This window comes from Perognathus longimembris, chromosome 8 (assembly GCF_023159225.1).
Source record: "Perognathus longimembris pacificus isolate PPM17 chromosome 8, ASM2315922v1, whole genome shotgun sequence".
Classification (NCBI taxonomy): domain Eukaryota; kingdom Metazoa; phylum Chordata; class Mammalia; order Rodentia; family Heteromyidae; genus Perognathus; species Perognathus longimembris.
Genome location: NC_063168.1, coordinates 13906279 through 13924174, shown reverse-complemented (window position 1 = coordinate 13924174; position 17896 = coordinate 13906279). Strand labels below are relative to the sequence as shown.

Genomic DNA, 17896 nt, shown 5'->3' with positions numbered 1-17896 from the left:
TATGGGTCTCAAATATTTTCTTCCAAGACAAGTTTTGCAAGGCCTTCTTCCGACTTGTCCCAGATCTGGGGGGGAGGGGGGGGAGGGAGTCAGCTGCCTCAGGGCCCTAGGAGCGGAGGTACACACTGGCCAAACACCAGCCAAACTCATAGGAATCCATCTTCCTGATGGCTTCACTTGTAGGACCAGAGACCCAATGAAAGCTCTTGCCGGTGGACAAGGCATCCTGTCAAGGTTAGCTAGTATGTCCCCACTGACCAGAAAATCAGCCCTGAGGCAGGAGCAGGTAAGAGACTCGCTGAACTCCTGCTGTCCCTCAAGTGGAGCTATGTGTGACTGTCACCTGGCCCTGCAGCCCCCTCTGGGACAACCACTAGAGGCAGCTCTGTCCAGTCTGGAAGGAATGAGTGACTGCTGCCAACAGGGGGGCTCCAGATGTAACTGCACCCTGCATTTTGTCATGCTTTGTTCCCATGACTTCCTCCAGAGCCTCCTCAGCTGACTCGCAGAGACGGCAGGAAAGCCACTGTGCGGGTGGGGGCCGGAAGGCAGCTCAGCCTCCACTTTGGAGCAGATGTCAGGTTGTATGGTTCCTCTCCTTTGCTTATTCTCAGCCAGTGAGACTAGCTTAGCAGGCTGAGAACACAGCTCCCAGCACATCAGAGACCCGGCCCTGAGCATCCTGGGAGCTGGCTGGAAGGGGGCCGTTGGCTCCGCAGGGCTGGCAGCTGCCTTCCTTTCCTCCAGACCAGAGTCCAGCTTCAAGATGGCCCAGGAATTTCTAAGTTGCAGTTCTGTGGATGGCTTGGTTTGGGAATGGAAATAAGAATGTGAACCCTCTGAATGAAGATGGAAACAAATACTAATTCTGTATTTTTATTGGGAAAAAGCCTAGGTCTTTCGTTCGAGACGTAAGATATGGGATAGATCTAAAAATAAGAAGTGTGCCCCTCTCAATCATCTAGTTAGTGGCCATCTACACAGGAATTTGTGCCTGGATAAAACAACAGAGGGCCGGTGGCTCACGCCTGTAATCCTAGCTACTCAGGAGCTGAGTTCTGAGGAACATGATTCGAAGCTATCTCAGGCAGGAAAGGCTGGTGAGACTCACCTACAATGAACCACAACATGCCAGAAGTGGAGACATCTCACTAACCTTGAGTAAAGGAGCTCAGGGACAACGCCCAGGTCTCGAGTTCAAGCCCTAGTGCTCACACACACCACACACACACACACCATACACACGCGTGCACTAAGCAAGAGTGCAAGGCCCTGCGTTTAAGCCACATTGCTAGGGGAGTGGGGCAGGGATGGGGTCAGCAAGCACTGGTGACTCACACCTATAATCCTAGCCACTCAAGAGGCTGAAATCTAAATACTGTGGTTCAAAGCCAGCCCAGGTAGGAAAATCCATGAAACTCTTATCTCCAATTCACCACCAAAAAGCCAAAAGTAGAGGTGTGGCTCAAGTGGTAGAGTAAAAAAGCTCAGGGACAGGGCCCAGGCCCTGAGTTCAAGCCTCATGATTGACAAAACAAAACAAAACAAAAATGCCCAGACCATAAATTCAAGCCCCAAAAGTGGCCCAGAAGAATGAGGAAGAGGAGGAGGGGAGGGTCCGAGGCGGGGTGAAAAGCAGCCCCAGGACTGCCGGGTCCGTCCGTGCACCATGGCTGTGAAGAAGCTGCCAGCTTCACAGGCCGCTGTCCTCTTGCTCTGCCAGCATCATTCAAAGCTGCCTTGCGGGAACTTTCTGGGGTGTGTAAAGAAATACTGGGTCTCGTGGAGAGTCATCCCAAGCCACAGACACAACCTTCTCCTGGGAGGGAGTGCGAGGCTGAACTAAGCCCTGGCTGAAGGCTGCCCTGCGCCCCGGTGCCAGGCCGCCCCACTACTGGATTCACAGCGGTACCTGCCAGCCCCACGGGCGCTTCCGGTACTGGGGGCTTCGTCTTGCAGAGCCAGTGCTGGGCCCTCAGAGGCGGTAGAATTGGCATCTGTGTCTTGCAGGTAGGACATAAGAATCAGCCCAGGGCAGGCAGAAGAAAGGTGGAGAAGGCACTTGTTTTCCTTTATTTTCCATATGATGAGGGTACCTCAGCACTGACCCAGCAGCCAGAGAAAAGAGTAGACAGAAAGCACGGGGGTTGGGAAAGGGACGGAAGCAAACACTGAGACCCGCTCTCCCTCACTTCCAGTTCTTGAAGAATTGCTTGAAGATAGGACTCTCGCGGCCCTGGGGCAGAATCTCCACCTGCAGGGCATAGGAGAGAAGTGAACTCAGTCCAGGCTAGGAAGGCTCCCCCAGACAAGACCAGACACAGGATCACAGACAGGCTACGAGACAGATCATATGAAGCGCGTGGGTGTAGTTTGATAGACGCCATCAGTTATAAATGAGCTATATGAGAACGACTTGTACAGCCATTGTGCTAGGGCTACAAAGGACTGTAGCTGCCAGAGGCAACAGGCAAGAGAAGAAATACAGGGTTCCCATAAAGCCCAGGGGGAAAACCAGCCCATAAAGTATTGCCCAACATCCTCCTTGAAAATAACGCTTTCTCTTCCTGGTACTGGGGCAAGAGCGCAGAGCCTAGGTTTGGTCCTATTGCTTGTTTTGCTAAGGCTGGCACTCTCCCACTTGAGTCATCGCTTTACTTCTGGGTTTTTGCTGGTTCTTTAGAGATATGAGTCTCACAGACTTTCTTGCCCAGGCTGGCATCAACCTACAAACATTAGATCTATCTCCTGAGCAGCTAGGATTATAGACTTGAGCCATTGTGGTCCAGCAAGAGCACACTTAAATGGTGAAGGATTGCGAAGGACCTTCCCCAGGATGGGTCTGAGGGGAGGTGTGGGTATTCCTGACTCCTACGGCTGTCCTGCTCCTTTTATCCAATCTGAAGGGCAGGAGTTCAGGAAAGGCCCGGGAGCAGGGGCTGAGGATGTGGGTGTCTCCTCACCTGAGTGTTGGGGGCATACTGCATGCGGGAGATAAAGTCCTCAGCCACTTGGAGGGCCGCCTGCCTCTCCTTCTCATTAGCTTTCCGCCCTGGATAACAGAAAGAAGAGATTTTTAAAAAAGTGAACCTCTCTAATCGCCATCCATTTGTTGCGGGGCAGGGGGGAGGGAGGGTCGGTTGTGGTGCTTGAACTCAGGGCCTGGGCACTGAACCTGAGCATTTTTACTCAAGGATAGTGCTCTACCACTTTGAGCCACAGAACCACCTCAGTTTTCTGGTGGTTAATTGGAGATAAGAATCTCGTGGACTTTCCTGCCTGGACTGGTTTTCTTTTTATTTATTTATTTGTTTGTTTTTTGCCAGTCCTGGGCCTTGGACTCAGGGCCTGAGCACTGTCCCTGGCTTCTTTTTGCTCAAGGCTAGCACTCTGCCACTTGAGCCACAGCGCCCCTTCTGGCCATTTTCTATATATGTGGTGCTGGGGAACCGAACCCTGGGCTTCATGTATACGAGGCAAACACTCTTGCCACTAGGCAATATTCCCAGCCCTGGACTGGTTTTCAAATGCCATCCCCAGATCTCAGTCTCAAAGTAGCTAGGATTACAGGCATGAGCTACCAATGCCTGGCTTTCATCCTACTTTAAGCAAATTCAAGGCAGAGAGTGGTCACAGAGAGTTGTTTACAAACAACTGGACCAGGAGATTCCAAGAACATTAAGGGACTCTCTAGCAGTATGAAGTCAGTTGCTAAAGAATTTTCCCAGGAAACTGCCAGCTCCAAGCTAAGACAAAAACTTCCCTCTGCCTTGGTCTGATCAAAATCTCCTCAGAAATATTTCAGAGCTGGGCACTAGTGGCTCACGCCTGTAATCCTAGCTACTCAGGAGGCTGAGATGTGAGAATCATGATTCAAAAAGCCCCAGCCTGGGCAGGAAAAGTCTGTGAGACTCTTATCTCTAATTAACCACCAGAAAACCCAAAGTGGTAGAGTACAAGCCTTGAGTGAAAAAGCTCAGGGACAGTGCCCAGGCCCTGAGTTCAAGCCCTGTCAAAGACAAAAAAAAAAAAAAAAAAAAAAAAAGGAAGAAAGGAAAGACAACCACAGAAAAGTGCCCCAATACTCAAGATCCTCTAGTTCCAATATTTTCCTATAGTCAAAGCCCAACAGACTTCTGCCCAACAGCATTTCTTTCTAGTTGATAACATCTCTTCCAAAAACAAGTTCTGCTAGTTTTCTTTGTGCCACATCAAGTGACAATTTATCTAAGTTACCTCTATGACATCTCATGACAAAAAACTCTGGGTCAGGGGACCCAGAGACCTGGAGACCTAGGAATGGGCTGGGACAATGGTTCTCAAAGTGTGGTCTCCGGGATTGTAGGCCACCCCTTGGGAACTTGTTAGATGTGCATGCTCAGGCTCCACCTGCAACAATGAATCTTTGGGACAGTGCCCAACAACGTGTTGAGGCAGGTCCTGCGAATTCTGAAGCTGGCTGCAGCTGGAGAGCCACCACCCAGATTAATGGGGTGGGAGTGGCCAAAAGGCAACCCTGGGGCAGGCTGACCCCTGCCGGGGAAGGCCCATTCAGGTCAGGACAGCTACAGAGACCTCAGGCTGGTGGGAAGGAGCCACACGTACCCTTCCAGATGTAGATCTTGCCACAGAGCCCATTGTCCAGCACAAAGCAGTCATCAGGGATCAGTAGCTCCAGGGCAAAAGGGCTAGAGTCTGCCAACTTGGTCAGGTTCATCTGTCCAGTGGCATCAGAGACCTAGGAAGGATGGGCAGTGCTCACAGACCAGCCCTCACCTGAGCCCGAGGAGGGGGCTGTGCCCAGGCCGCCTCTCCTGTGAGCCTCAGCCCATCACTGAGGAACAGACGGTAGAAAGAAGCTCTGAAAAGCACACCCAAGATGCTCCTCTCCTTCCCATCACCTCAGTCACCACAACAGCCAGGCCCTAACTTCATTTTAGAATGAAACTACAAACAGATGCACAGATTCAAACTCAGTCCTGGCTTGAAACCTTCACTAAGAAGGGACCAGAAGTAAAATAGCATTTATCACAAGCCATCCCCCCACCTCCCACCCACCTTGCCCCTGTCTGCCTCTCCAACCCCTGCATGAACTCCCCTGGTTCCTGGATCCACCTTCCCACATCCTCCTCTTGTCCTTCAGCCCGGGGCTCCCTCCGCTGCTCAATGCTCCGTGTAGGCTCCCACTCCCTATCTGGTCCCTGGGGAAGGCCCCACCTTATACAGAGCTGCAGCCTGCGCATTGGTCTGGTCAGCTGTGAGGTCTTCTTCAGGGTTGCCCTCCTTCAGAGCAGGCTTGGGGCCCAGGACCTATAGGAGCAGAATAGGGATGGTGGGATTCCTGCCCCCAAAAAACTTCCCAAAGCCATCACACCCAGATTAGATGTGTGTGTGTGTGTGTGTGTGTGTGTGTGTGTGTGTGTACATGCATGCACGCTGGCATAAGCTAGAACCTCTCACTTTTTTTTCTGCTCCTGGTTAGTGCTCACTTAAACCACCCCTCCAGTCTGGAGGTCTGTCAGAGTCCGTCGGACTTCTTCTGGGCTTGATTTGAAGTACAAGCCTCAGATCTCAGCCTCCTGAGTAACTTGGATTACAAGCATGAGCCACAGGTGCCCAGCCCAGATTAGATTTCTAAGATAACAAATTAGATTTCTTTTCAATAATATTTATTACTGTAACCTATTCATTACATGATCAGTTATAGAATGTATGATAGACACACTAAGACTCAACCCCTAGCAATTATTTCTCAATTGACACTGAATGACCATTTAAACTCTAAATGTAGCTCTTTCTCAGCATGCTCCTATGGGTACCTTGTGTCCTGCACAAGCAGAAATGAGCAAGGACTGGGTCCACTCTACCCACAGCCAGGGTGCTTGTCCCACCTGGCCACCTAGAGGGACTCCTTATTCTCCATCACACAAAGACACCCTGTGAGCCAGTCACAGCCCCGAGCCGTGCTCCTGCTGTCCTCCATCTGCCACCCTCACGATTCTGGCATAGCACTGCTTCTGGCCATTTGGCCACCAGCCCCCCACCCCCCATGTTCTCCAACCTGGATCATCTCGGTGGGCTCCTCCCCATCAGCGACGATCTCCACCCGGGCCTTGCCCTGCCGCTCGCTGTCCCGGATGGCCAAGGCCAGATCCTTTGCCTTGTTGCGCTCCAGGATATTAGACTTCCCACCACTCCAGGCAAAGATGTTCTGCAAGGAAGCAAGGAGTCCAGCTGCCACGTCCCGCCCCTGCTCTCCTCCCAGAGGCAGGATAAGCAAGGACAGAGGCCTCAGAGAAAGGCACTGACGACGTTCTGTGAGAGTGCTTTTTGCCTGCCGGTCACTTCTCCTCCTGTTTTACTTTTATTTATTTTATTTTTTGCCTGTCCTGGTGCTTGGATTCAGGGCCTGAGCACTGTCCCTGGCTTCTTTTTGCTCAAGGCTAGCACTCTACCACTTGAGCCACAGCGCCACTTCTGGCCGTTTTCCATATATGTGGTGCTGAGGAATGGAACCCAGAGCTTCATGGATGCAGGGCAAGCACTCTACCACTAGGCCACCTTCCCAGCCCCTCCCTGTTTTATTTTTGCACCACTTCAATTGTTGTGTACTTAAACTTACTTTTCTCTCATCTCTTAAAAGCTTCAGAGAAGAGATGTTGTTGTTTTGTGTTGAACCTGGGGCTTGAACTCAGGGCCTAGGCTTTGTCCTTGAGGTTTTTGGTTTGAGTTTTGGTTTTTATTCAAGGCTAATTCTCTACCATTTGAACCACAGCTCTACTTCTAGCTTTCTGGTGGCTAATAAGAGTCTCATAGTCTTTCTTGTGCAGGCTGGCGTCAAACCACAATCCTCAGATCTCAGCCTCCTGAGTAGCTAGGATTCAGGTGTGAGCCACCCGGGCCTGGCTTAAGAGATGTTTTCTTTTGCTTTGTTACCTGGCATTCACCTACTGCTAAAACAGAGCTGGCACATATTTAGACACAAAGTAACTCTGTACTGAATGAGTAAGAGTGAATGAATGGATAAATGAATGAATGAACAAACAAACAAATGAGTGAATGGGTGAATGCCAGCCTTGAACTCAGTACATCACTTCTCTCCTATACTGGCAATGATGGAGAGGTCAACTCCCTATCTGCGCTCCCTATTTGCTCATCAAACTACTTCTAATCCTCCCTACAGATGACCTCCTGCCCAGATCTTCAACCCAGCTCAGTGTCCGCATTACCTGGAACTCAGCTTCCTTGACCATTGTGCTGCCACTGCTCCTGCTTATTCTCTCCCCTCCCTGTTGTCTTACACCCAAGTCCTTATTCTGCCTCGTTCACCTGCCCCCTCACCTGGAATGGCGCTCTCTCCCCATGAAGGTGTAGTCAAATGGCACTTCCCTGGGACAACTGGCAGTGGCTTAGGCTAGAGGGACCCTCCCTGCCCCTCCTAGCAACCCCAGTGGTTACTGCCCCCACTTGGTGTCCTGCCATGGGTTAAGGCCAAAGAACTGGACTGTCTTGGATACCTCCTCAGAGTGAGCTTTTATGGTCCTCATGCTGGCTCAGAAGAACATGATAGATTCACTGAACCATTGGTGAATAAATTTACTAAGAGTCTGGCAGGAAGCCATCTCAGAGCCACAAAGGCTTCCAAAAGAAGGAGGTATTAAACTACAGAGCCCTAGATATAATGGCCAGATATCAGGAGGAGGCTTTGTTTTATCAAATATAGCCAACCTTCTTATCTGTGGCTTCAGCCAGATTCAACTAAACAAAGATCATAACTATACTGAAGCCAGATGTTAATGGCTCACGTCTGTAACCCTAGCTACTCAAGAGGCTGAGATCTGAAGATCCCAGTTCAAAACCAGCCCGGGCCAGGGGCCGGTGGCTCATGTCTGTAATCCTAGCTACTCAGGAGACTGAGATCTGAGGATTGCAATTTGAAACCAGCCCAGGCAGAAAAGTCCCTGTGAGACTCTTATCTCCAATTAATCACTCAAAAATCCAGAAGTGGCACTATGGCTCAAGTGGAAGAGCATTAGCCCTGAGCACAAAGAGGCCTACGGACAACGCCCACATCCTAAGTTCAAACTCTGCAACAAACAACAACAACAAAAACTGTCCTGAGCAGGAAATTCTATGGGATTCTTATCTTCAATTAACCATCAAAACTGGAAGTAGACCTATGGCTCAAGTTGTGGAGTGCCAGCCTTTAGAAAACAAAGAAGAAAAAGTAACAAATAGTTGCCTGGGCCCTGAATTCAAGCCCTAGTACTGGGACATACACAAAGAAAAGAAGAAAATCTCCAGGAAAAAAAAAAAAAACGCTGCATCTGTACATAACACTTTTTTTTCTTGTTATTATTCCCTAAACAATATAGTGTAACAACTATTTTCTCAGCATTCACAATGTACTATTAGGAGTCATGGAAAGATGCTGGAAAGTATATGAGAGGAAGTGTTTATGAGACTTGAGCATCTGTGGATTTGGGTGTCCCGGGTGGGGCCTGGACATCTCTATCCGCTGTGGGCACAAAGGGCTGACTATAACGACCTCCTCTCATGCTTGGATCTATCCACCTGCGAACCAGTGGCTTTACAGCTTCCTGACTCCTCTCCATTTGCCCAGCCTCCCCGCCCTGCCCCTCTTCTACTAGGGTGCCAACACAAGTGCCCAGCCCGCGCATCTACCCACATGGCCCAGGTCCAGGATGAAGCAGTCCCCAGTGTTGAAGCTGTCCCAGCTCAGCGCCCGCTCGGTGGCACGAATGTTCTTTTTCCCTTTCACCTGGTAGAGTTTCTTGATGGCAGCTGGGGCCGCACCCGAGGATGTCTTGTGAAACGCTGACTCCACACCTCCTTCCTGGAAAGCAGAAAGCTCGTCTGAGCTGCTGATAGGCCCAGATCCCTCTGCACCCCATCCCACTGGAAGATGGGAAGAAAGGCAGGGACACACGTCTGCATGTACTGGGGGACCTCTGACAGGGTACAAACTAGCCAGAAACAGGTACCAGTGGCCCAAGCCTGTCATCCTAGCTACTCGAGAGGCTGAGATCTGAGGATCACAGTTTGAAGCCGGTCCTGGCAGGAAAGCCCAGTGGTAGAGCAATATCCTTAAGCAAAAAAGCCAACAGCAGAGGCCAGGCCCTGAGTTCAAACTCCAGTACTGGCACACACACACACACACACACACACACACACACACACACACACACACACACACACACACAGAGGCAGGGTTGACTCTGAGAGAAGCCCGGGGTGGGTGTGTGGAGGTGGGTTCTGACCTGGTACTTGAGGCCCCGTGGGAAGTAGCTCATGAAGAGGTCAGACTCATTGCCCTGCACCTCACGATGCTGCACAGGCCTCTCCCCAAGCAGGGTGTTGAGGTGCACAGCCAGCACCGCACAGGCCCCCTGCTCATCCCGGGACGACTGCTGGCCTGTGGCAGGTGGGAGGGGACAGGGAAAAGCCTTTGAGGATCACCCCAGCCTCCACCCCTGCGCAGGCCTCACTCCGCACTCAGCCCAACCCCTGTACCTATCCACAGGTGCAGATGAGAGAGCTCTTCGGGGCCATTGTGCAGCACTAGGTAAGAGTCCCCTGAGAAGAAGATGCCCTGGTTCTCGCGCGCCACGGGCACTGGCTTCAGCTTCTCCACCCGCCACACGTGCAGGCCCGGATCTTGTACCGAGGCTGGGAATGGAGAACCACTGTGGGAAGGGGGAGAGGGTTGGCAGCGTCCAGGGCCCACAAGAAGTGGGCTCAGGGAGAGACCTGAACAGGCCTGGGAACAAGTCTGGGATGAGGACAGCAGGGAGGAAGGAGGAGAAGCCCTTGGAAGGAAGAGAAGCTGGGAGGGGAGTGAGGAGACGGGACCCACTGCCTACCTCTGGGGGATGGGTGTGTACATGCTGTTTCCAGATCTGCAAAGAAAGAAGCCATGGTTATCACAAAGGCCACAATAATCGCCTCTCGCGCTGGTCTGGGGAAGCCTTGTCATCAACTAATTTAGATCTAGGAGCCCAAGAGGACACGGTCCTGGCTTCATTACACAGGCAATAATAATAATAATAATAATAATAATAATAATAATAATAATAATAATAATAATAAATGCAGAGGCAGTAAGGTGAGTGTGACTTATGGAAACTAGATCTCGGACCTCTAGGCCAGTGTCTTTTTCCTGCCATGACTTCTCAGACAGTCTTCTTATCTATCCTGAATTCTGGCTATTGGGCAAACTTGGAGTATAGCTTTCTAACTAATCACTGCTTATGTTAGAAAAGTTTAAAATCAGCCAAGCACCAGTGACTCATACGCGTAATCCTAGTAGCCACTCAGGAAGTTGAGATCTGGGGATCACAGTTCAAAGCCAGCCCAGGCAGAAAAGCTCATGAGACATTTTGTTGTTGTTGTTGTTGTTGATGTTGTAGATGTTGTTGGCTGAGGGGGTTCAACTCAGGGCCTGGATGCTGTCCCTGGGCTCTTTTGCTCAAGGCTAACGCTCTACCACTTTGAGCCACAGCATCCCCCAATTTTTTGGTGGATAACTGGACGTAAGAGTCTCACAGACTTTCCTGCCACGGCTGGCTTTAAACAATCCTCAGATCTCACCTCCTGGGTAGCTAGGATTACAGGCATGAGCCATTAGCACCCAGCTTGTGAGACTCTTACGGCCAACTACCAAAAAAAACCAGAAGTGGAGCTGTGGCACAAGTAGTAGAGTACTAGCCTTGAGCAAACGATGCTCAGGAAACCAGGCACCTCACGCCTGTAATCTTAGTTACTCAGGAGGCTGAGGCCTGAGGATTGTGGTTCGAAACTAGTCTGGGCAGGAAAGCCCTTGAGACTCTTATCTCCAATTAACTACCAAAAAAAAAATCCAAAAGTAGTTCAAATGGTAGAGCACTAGCCTTGAGAAAAATAGCTCAGAGACAGTGCCCAGGCCTTGATCTTCAAGTCCCAAAACTGACCAAAAATAAATAAATACATAAAATAATCCATGAGGATCAAATGAGGTTTACCCTAGGCATACAAGCTTATTTAACCTCTGGAATTCAACTAATGTAGTTAATAAACATATGTGTGTGAAGCATATTTGTGTATATATATGTGTATATATACCATATATAATACAAAATATATAATTTTGATACACGTAGGCAAAAGCATTTAGCAAAATTCTATATATCCACTTTGATTTTTAAAAAGGCTGGCCATGGTGACATCCTAGTACTCAGGATTCTGAGGCATAAAGATCATAAGACTGAGGCCAGCTTAGATCTCATATTGAAACTATGTCTCAAAAAATAAATCCATGGGGCTGGGGATATGGCCTAGTGGCAAGAGAGCTTGCCTCATATACATGAGGCCCTGGGTTCAATTCCCCAGCACCACATATACAGAAAACGGTCAGAAGTGGCACTGTGGCTCAAGTGGCAGAGTGCTAGCCTTGAGCAAAAGGAAGCCAGGGACAGTGCTCAGGCCCTGAGTCCAAGGCCCAGGACTGGCCAAAAAAAATATATATATATATCCATGGGCTGGGGATGTGGCTTAGTGGTAGGGTGCTTGCCTAGCATGCATGAAGCCCTGGGTTCGATTCCTCAGTACCACATAAACAAAAGAAGCCCAAAGTGGTGCTGTGGCTCAAGTGGTAGAGCTCTATACTTGAGCTGAAGAGCTCAGGGACAGTACCCAGGCCCAGAGTTCAAGCCCTACAACTGACCAAAATAATAATAATAATAAATTTAAAAATAAATACTTTAACAAACAAAGACTAGAGGAAATATTTCTCTAACCTGGTAGAAGATATCTAGTAAAACCTTAGCTAATACTAAACTTAATGACTATCCCAATTCAAACTTCTATCCCCAGGAAATCCACCCATTTCCAGGCCTCAGCTATCACTTCACTTCTGTGGGCCTAGCTTGCCTGCTAGGATGATGACTGCCCTCTTCATTCTGTAGGTCAGAAGGGCCATCCTTGAACAAAATATATTAGAGGGCTGGGAATATAGCCTAGTGGCAAGAGTGCTTGACTTGTATACATGAAGCCCTGGGTTCGATTCCCCAGCACCACATATATAGAAAATGGCCAGAAGGGGCGCTGTGGCTCAAGTGGTAGAGTGCTAGACTTGAGCAAAAAGAAGCCAGGGACAGTGCTCAGGCCCTGAGTCCAAGGCCCAGGACTGGCAAAAACAAACAAACAAACAAACAAACAAAATATATTAGAGTAGGGAGAGACTTTGAAAGGCAAACCTTTTTTTTTTTTTTGGCCAGTCCTGGGGCTTGGACTCAGGGCCTGAGCACCGTCCCTGGCTTCTTTTGCTCAAGGCTAGCACTCTACCACTTGAGCCACAGCACCACCTCGGGTTTTCTGTGGTTAATTGGAGATAAGAGTCTCATCGACTTTCTTGCTGGGTTAGCTTTGAACCACGATCCTCAGATCTCAGCATCCTGAGTAGCTAGGATTACAGGCGTGAGCCCAGCTCAACTGAGGCTTTTGTAAGGCTCCCTGCCTCTGTGGTGCAGGGTTAAGGTCTGGGGAAACTGAGGGTGAAAATACAAAGTAGAAAATAATGTAAAATTAGGAGACTTTCAGAGACTGAGGTTGCAGGAGGGCAGAAGAGACTCTGAATGGTGGCTTAGAGAACAGGATATTGAGTCTGAGTAGGAAACAGAAGGGGAGGCAGAGCCACGGTAATAATGGCTGTGGAATACCATATGAGTTATGACTTTCCATTACCAACCTAAACACAGTGGAAGGCATTTTTTTGGCATCACGCTTCCCTGAGGCTGGGAGGCAGTCACGGGGGAGGGGGGGAGCTACAGCTTCTCCATCCCACACAGGATCACGTGGTATGCCCGCATCCCTGCCACAGGCAGCCCACCAGCCGCTGTGACTCGGGTGGGAAGCGGAGAGGCGGGCGCCCCACCCAAGCCGGCAGCAAGAGCCAAGCATGAGATAGAGGGAGCCAATTATCAGCCTTGCTGTTTTTCAATTTGTTCCTGACATGAGAACTCAGGCCCATATTAGCTCAAAACTAGCTAATCTTGAGACATTTCAGGGTTCTGATGAAAGAGCTTTGGCTACCAGCTCCTCCATTGCCCTGGCTGCCCAAGAGAATTACCTTGAGACCTTACACAATTGTAGACACGCACAATGGTTTGCTGTCCCAAATCCCTCAGGCTCTTCAATCTTCCCCTAGGCCCCTCTCTGTACACTTCCTTGTAAAATCCAGTTTGGCAATGTCGTTTTGGGGGTTGTTGTTTTTTTGTTTTTTTTAACCAGTGCTGGGTCTTGGATTCAGGGCCTGAGCACTGTCCTTGGCTTCTTTTTGCTCAAGGCTAGCTCTCTACCACTTGAGCCACAGCACCACTTCTGGCTTTTTTCTGTTTATGTGGTGCTGAGGAATCGAACCCAGGGCTTCAGGCAGGCTAGACAAGCCCTCTACCACTATGCCACCTTCCTAGCCTTGATATCATTGAAACTGACTTTGGTACCCTGGATATTGTATATAGCTGTATTGGAACTAGAGAAGGGAAGGGGAATATCAAAATGGAGAGACAAAGGATGAAAGACAAACCAATGCAACAACAATACTTACAAAACTATATGCTGTTTGACAATAAATAAATTTTTAAAAACTATATGCTATAAAACAACTGTACAATTCATGGGGGAAGGAGAAATGGGGAGGGGGCATGGGGGAGAAAAATGAGGGAGGAAGTAACAAGTTGGAAAAGAAATATACGCACTGCCTTACATATGAAACTGTAACCCTCTGAACATCAGGTTGACAATTAATTAATTAAAAAATAAAAATCCAATTTGGGCCAGTTTGCTAAGCCTATTTAGTCACAAGTCCCTGTCCTCCCTCCCTCAACATTCAGTCATCTTCTTTTCTGATCAGCTTCCTTATCTTCCTCTCCCCTTCAGGTGATGTCTGATCAACCTGGATAATCTTCTAGAATCCTGTTAAGTCAGTTTGGACAAAACCTTCCTTACCCCTGGCATTTCCTTTCAGTAATTTTCCATTTCTTGACCCTTATTCTGCTCCTTAGGTATAAATTCCCAGTTGCCCATTAAACTCAGTCTCTCTCCTAAACTCAAGACCCTGATTCTGTGGTCCTTATATCATGGCAGTGTTCTCCAAGTCTTTATTGTGCATTTTCAAGTATTACTACATTTTCCCAGAATAGTACCCACACCCCTGGCCTAGAAAATCTGTTTCCACAGGCCTGAAACATGTTTGAAGCAATCCCAATGCTACCAGTATATTCCATCAGAACAATGTCTAACCCTTGGCACAGTGGAATCATCTGAAGACCCTTGAAACTCCTAATATCTAACCGGGCATCAGTGGCTCACCTCTGTGATCCTAGCTACTCAGGAGGCTGAGATCTGAGGATCATGGTTCAAAGCCAGCCCAGGCAGGAAAGTCTGTGAGGCTTCTATCTCCACTCAATTACCAAAACAGCTAGAAGTGGAGCTGTGGCTCAAATGGTAGAGTGCTAGCCTTGAGCCAAAGAAGCTCAGGGGCAGTACCTAGGACATGAGCAAGCCTCAGGACTGGCAAAACAAAACAACAACAACAAAAAAACCTCCTGATGCCCCAAAGCCATACTGGATTAGCTGAAATCAGACTCAGAGCCTGGCTGCCAGTGTGTGAGAAGTGCTAGGGCAGGCTTAAAGGTCCATCAGATCCCTGACCCTGCCCAGGCTTTGCCAGGGAAGGGTCCATCAAAAGCTCACCTCTATAAAAGCCCAACATCCCTGCAGGCCCACGTCAAGCCCGAGCTGCCTTAGGAATGTCTGGGCCATTTGGTATCTCAGCTTCCTATGGAAGTTCTCCCAGCCCTCTCTGCTGGGAGCACACACTGCAGCCCTTGTGCGCAGGCTCTCTGGAAGCATGTTGCATGTCGGGATTGTGTCATGTCTCCAGAGCCTGATACCTCTGTGCACTTGCCCAGCAGCCTACCCAATTCCATTCAAGGCCCTTGCTGGGTGCTCTCCAAGGGAAGACTGGGTGTGGGGGGATGAGGGAGGTCAGGAATACACAGAGGTTAAAAAAAAAAAAAAAAAGGCCCAGGCCTTGTGGCCTAGTTAGTTGGCACAGAGACATGAACCCGCCAACTTCCCCCAGGAGAGAATGTCACAGAATCACAGAGGTCAGCCTCAGAAGGAGCCTTAGTGCCAAACTAGTCCTGATCTGAATCTGCCTCCCAACTTAGACCTGCACACACACACACACACACACACACACACACACACACACACACACACACAGCACAGAAGCCTCTACTGTAATAGCCTTCGCCAACTATCCTCTTCCTCGCCCCTCTTTTTCTTGTGGTATGGGAGATTGAACCCAGGGTTTTATGCATGCTAGGAAGTTCTCTACCACTGAGCTATGCTCAGCCCCTTTCTAGATCTTCTGCTCTCCCATACTGAGGAGAATTAGGCACTGACCCCCCCCCCCCCGCCCTTCCACCAGACTCTAAGGGAGGGCCTTTGGAGCAAGAGCTGGATTATGTTGCTAGGAACTATATTCCATAGCTAGCAGAACCTCTGGGTGCCTAATACCTTGCAGATGCTCAAAGATGGTTTGACAACCCTTGATGAGCTCCAATTATTACACCAGATGGAATCTGAAGGACAGCCCAAGATTTTAACAGGCAGATTGGAACGAAGCAGCCTCGGGGCAGAAAGCTGGAGCTAAGTATCCCATCAAACGGTCCAGGGAGTCTCAGAAGCCATCCAGAGGTGCTTCTCTGCCTCCCTCGATCCCAGCTCCCAGCCCCCCAGCTCCATCTCCCTCCCACCCTGCCTTCAGGCAGACCTTCTGCTGGGAGCTAATGAACCCCAATCTATACTCAGTGTTTGAATTCATACGGCAAGGCCTGCCACGCCTCTGCCCAAACCCTTCTAGCCCAGTTGTCTAAATGTACCACAGTGCTGTCTTGGGGACCTGAAGAGCCAAATCTAAAATCACCACCAGGCAGGCTGGTTGAGGGCTTCGGTGTTTGTCAGGAAGTCTGGCACCACTTCCCACTGGCAAGTTCCTCCATTGGTATCTTGGGCACAGCCTGCTGACCCACCTAGGAACCTGCAAGCCCGCAGTCAAGGAAGGCACATGGAGGCTGGCACAAGTCGACCAGGTCAGCATCATTCTTAGCTTTCAGTTTCAAGACCCTGGCAGCCAGCCGTCCTCTGTCTTCCCTAAAGTGTTCTGGACAGCCCCCATCGCCCTCTGGTGGCCACTGATGGGAAATGCCTTCAACGCAAAACACCTTTGCCCAAGACTGCCATAAACTGCCCTTGCTACAGACCTGGATGAATCCGAGTCATCTCCCAACCCCTGCCCTCTCCCCAAACATACCCTGTCGTGGCAAAAGAGATTGGATTTAAGGCTGTCTTTTGGAACCAGGAAGGGTGGTCCATGACTCTCTGTAATCCAAGCACTCAGGAAGCTGAGTCAGGAGGATCTGTGGATTGAGGGCCCTACCATTAGTTAACATGTCTACTAAAACCAGACGCTACCTAGAACTCAAGATAAGATTCAATCTCTGCACAGAGTGCCTTCCCCTGTTCCCATCCTGCCCCTTCTCCTGTGACAAACTACCCCAGGCCCCTGCCTTGCTGGGCTTCACACTCTTTGGCTTATAAAAGCAGATCTCAGTTGGAAAAGAGTGCATCACCGTCTCTCCAGTCTAGCTGGAAGACTCTGGCGACCCTCTCCGGCTTTCACCCCAAATAAAAGCCTGTTCTGATCTCTGTTGCCGTCTCTGGACCCCTTACTTGTCTCATCCGCATAATCTTTACAGCCACCTCCCATTTTACCTCTGGCACCGCTTTCTCTCACTCCTGCTCCTTGGATTGCTTCTGCTGCCCCACCCCAATTTCTCACTTCCCCCTTTCTTTCTCCTCCTGCCCTGCCCCACTCACCCCCTCCAAGGGGAGGCTCAGGGCTTGGAAGCCGGGTCTAGACAGTGCTGACAGGCCTGGAGCCCAGCAGGAGGTGCTGTCCAGGGCCGGGCCAGGGGTGCCCGCACCCAGCCTGGAATAGTGACCAGCTTCAGGTCAGGCAGGCCCAGGGAGGTGTCTGAGTGTGGGGCTCACAAGGAAAGACGCCCTATTCCCCATTCCCCCGGCACCCCCACTCACCAGACCGGCAGGCACGTCTGCACAGCCCCTGCCGCTCCTGGTTAGTCACATTTCCTGGGTGGGGTCATTGGCTCCACAGCACTTTTTCCTCCTCCCCCTGACTTCTTCTTGCCCTGAGTGCGTTTGAATTTGGTTGTTGTTTTTTTCTGAACGCTCGGGGCTGAGGGAGTGGCTAAGGTTCTGACTTGCTCTTTGTGGTCTCCTGCCTGCCCCAGACAGTTCTGTTCCTTCTGCTAAGTCATTCGCCACATGTCCACTGTCACAGAATCAGCGCGGGGCACTCAGGAACGGCCATAGAAATAAGCACGGCCCAGGCCGCACCGGGGGAGCCGGCCCGCCTCCATCCCAGCCAGTCTTGTCCAAGTTTCTGGTTCTGCAGAGGACACGGTGGCCCTGTGAGCACAAGTGACCACCCCCAGAGTAGAAAACTGTGGGTTCACATCGAGTTCCAGAGAGCGCTCAGGGTGGAGGGTCAAGCTTCTGCCCTGGCAGTGGGAACTGTGAAATCTTCACACTTACGGAACCTTCAAAGCAAATCCTGGCAAGGATTTAGCCTGAAACTGGAAGGATGTGGTTTGGGTGGGTTGGTTGTTTTTGTTGTGCTGGTACTGAGGCTTGAAGTCAGGGCTGTGCATTTTCACTCAAGTGGCGCTGAACACTGTGTGTGGGTTAAGACCTCCAAGCATCTCCGTGGCCACTCTCACCGCAGCCCCAGCTCAGTTCTTCTTGCTTT

General features: G+C 50.1%; 1 protein-coding gene across 3 annotated transcripts; it reads right to left on the bottom strand.

The window, feature by feature from the left end:
- Positions 1-2033: 2033 nt before the first annotated feature.
- Positions 2034-17271, bottom strand: Capg (capping actin protein, gelsolin like). 3 transcript variants are annotated; one of them, XM_048352587.1, is made up of 11 exons: positions 17164-17271; positions 16379-16484; positions 9885-9920; positions 9535-9707; positions 9282-9436; positions 8690-8857; positions 6062-6211; positions 5218-5310; positions 4606-4738; positions 2964-3052; positions 2034-2254 (listed from the first exon to the last, which is right to left on the bottom strand). In XM_048352587.1, the coding sequence occupies exons 2-11, from the start codon at positions 16438-16440 to the stop codon at positions 2189-2191; spliced, it is 1125 nt and encodes a 374-aa protein (XP_048208544.1). In that variant the 5' UTR covers positions 16441-16484; positions 17164-17271; the 3' UTR covers positions 2034-2188. The 3 variants fall into 3 exon arrangements, with proteins under 3 accessions (XP_048208544.1, XP_048208545.1, XP_048208546.1); XM_048352588.1 differs by lacking the exon at positions 17164-17271 and adding an exon at positions 16840-16861; XM_048352589.1 differs by lacking the exon at positions 16379-16484.
- Between the last annotated feature and the right edge of the window lie 625 nt (positions 17272-17896).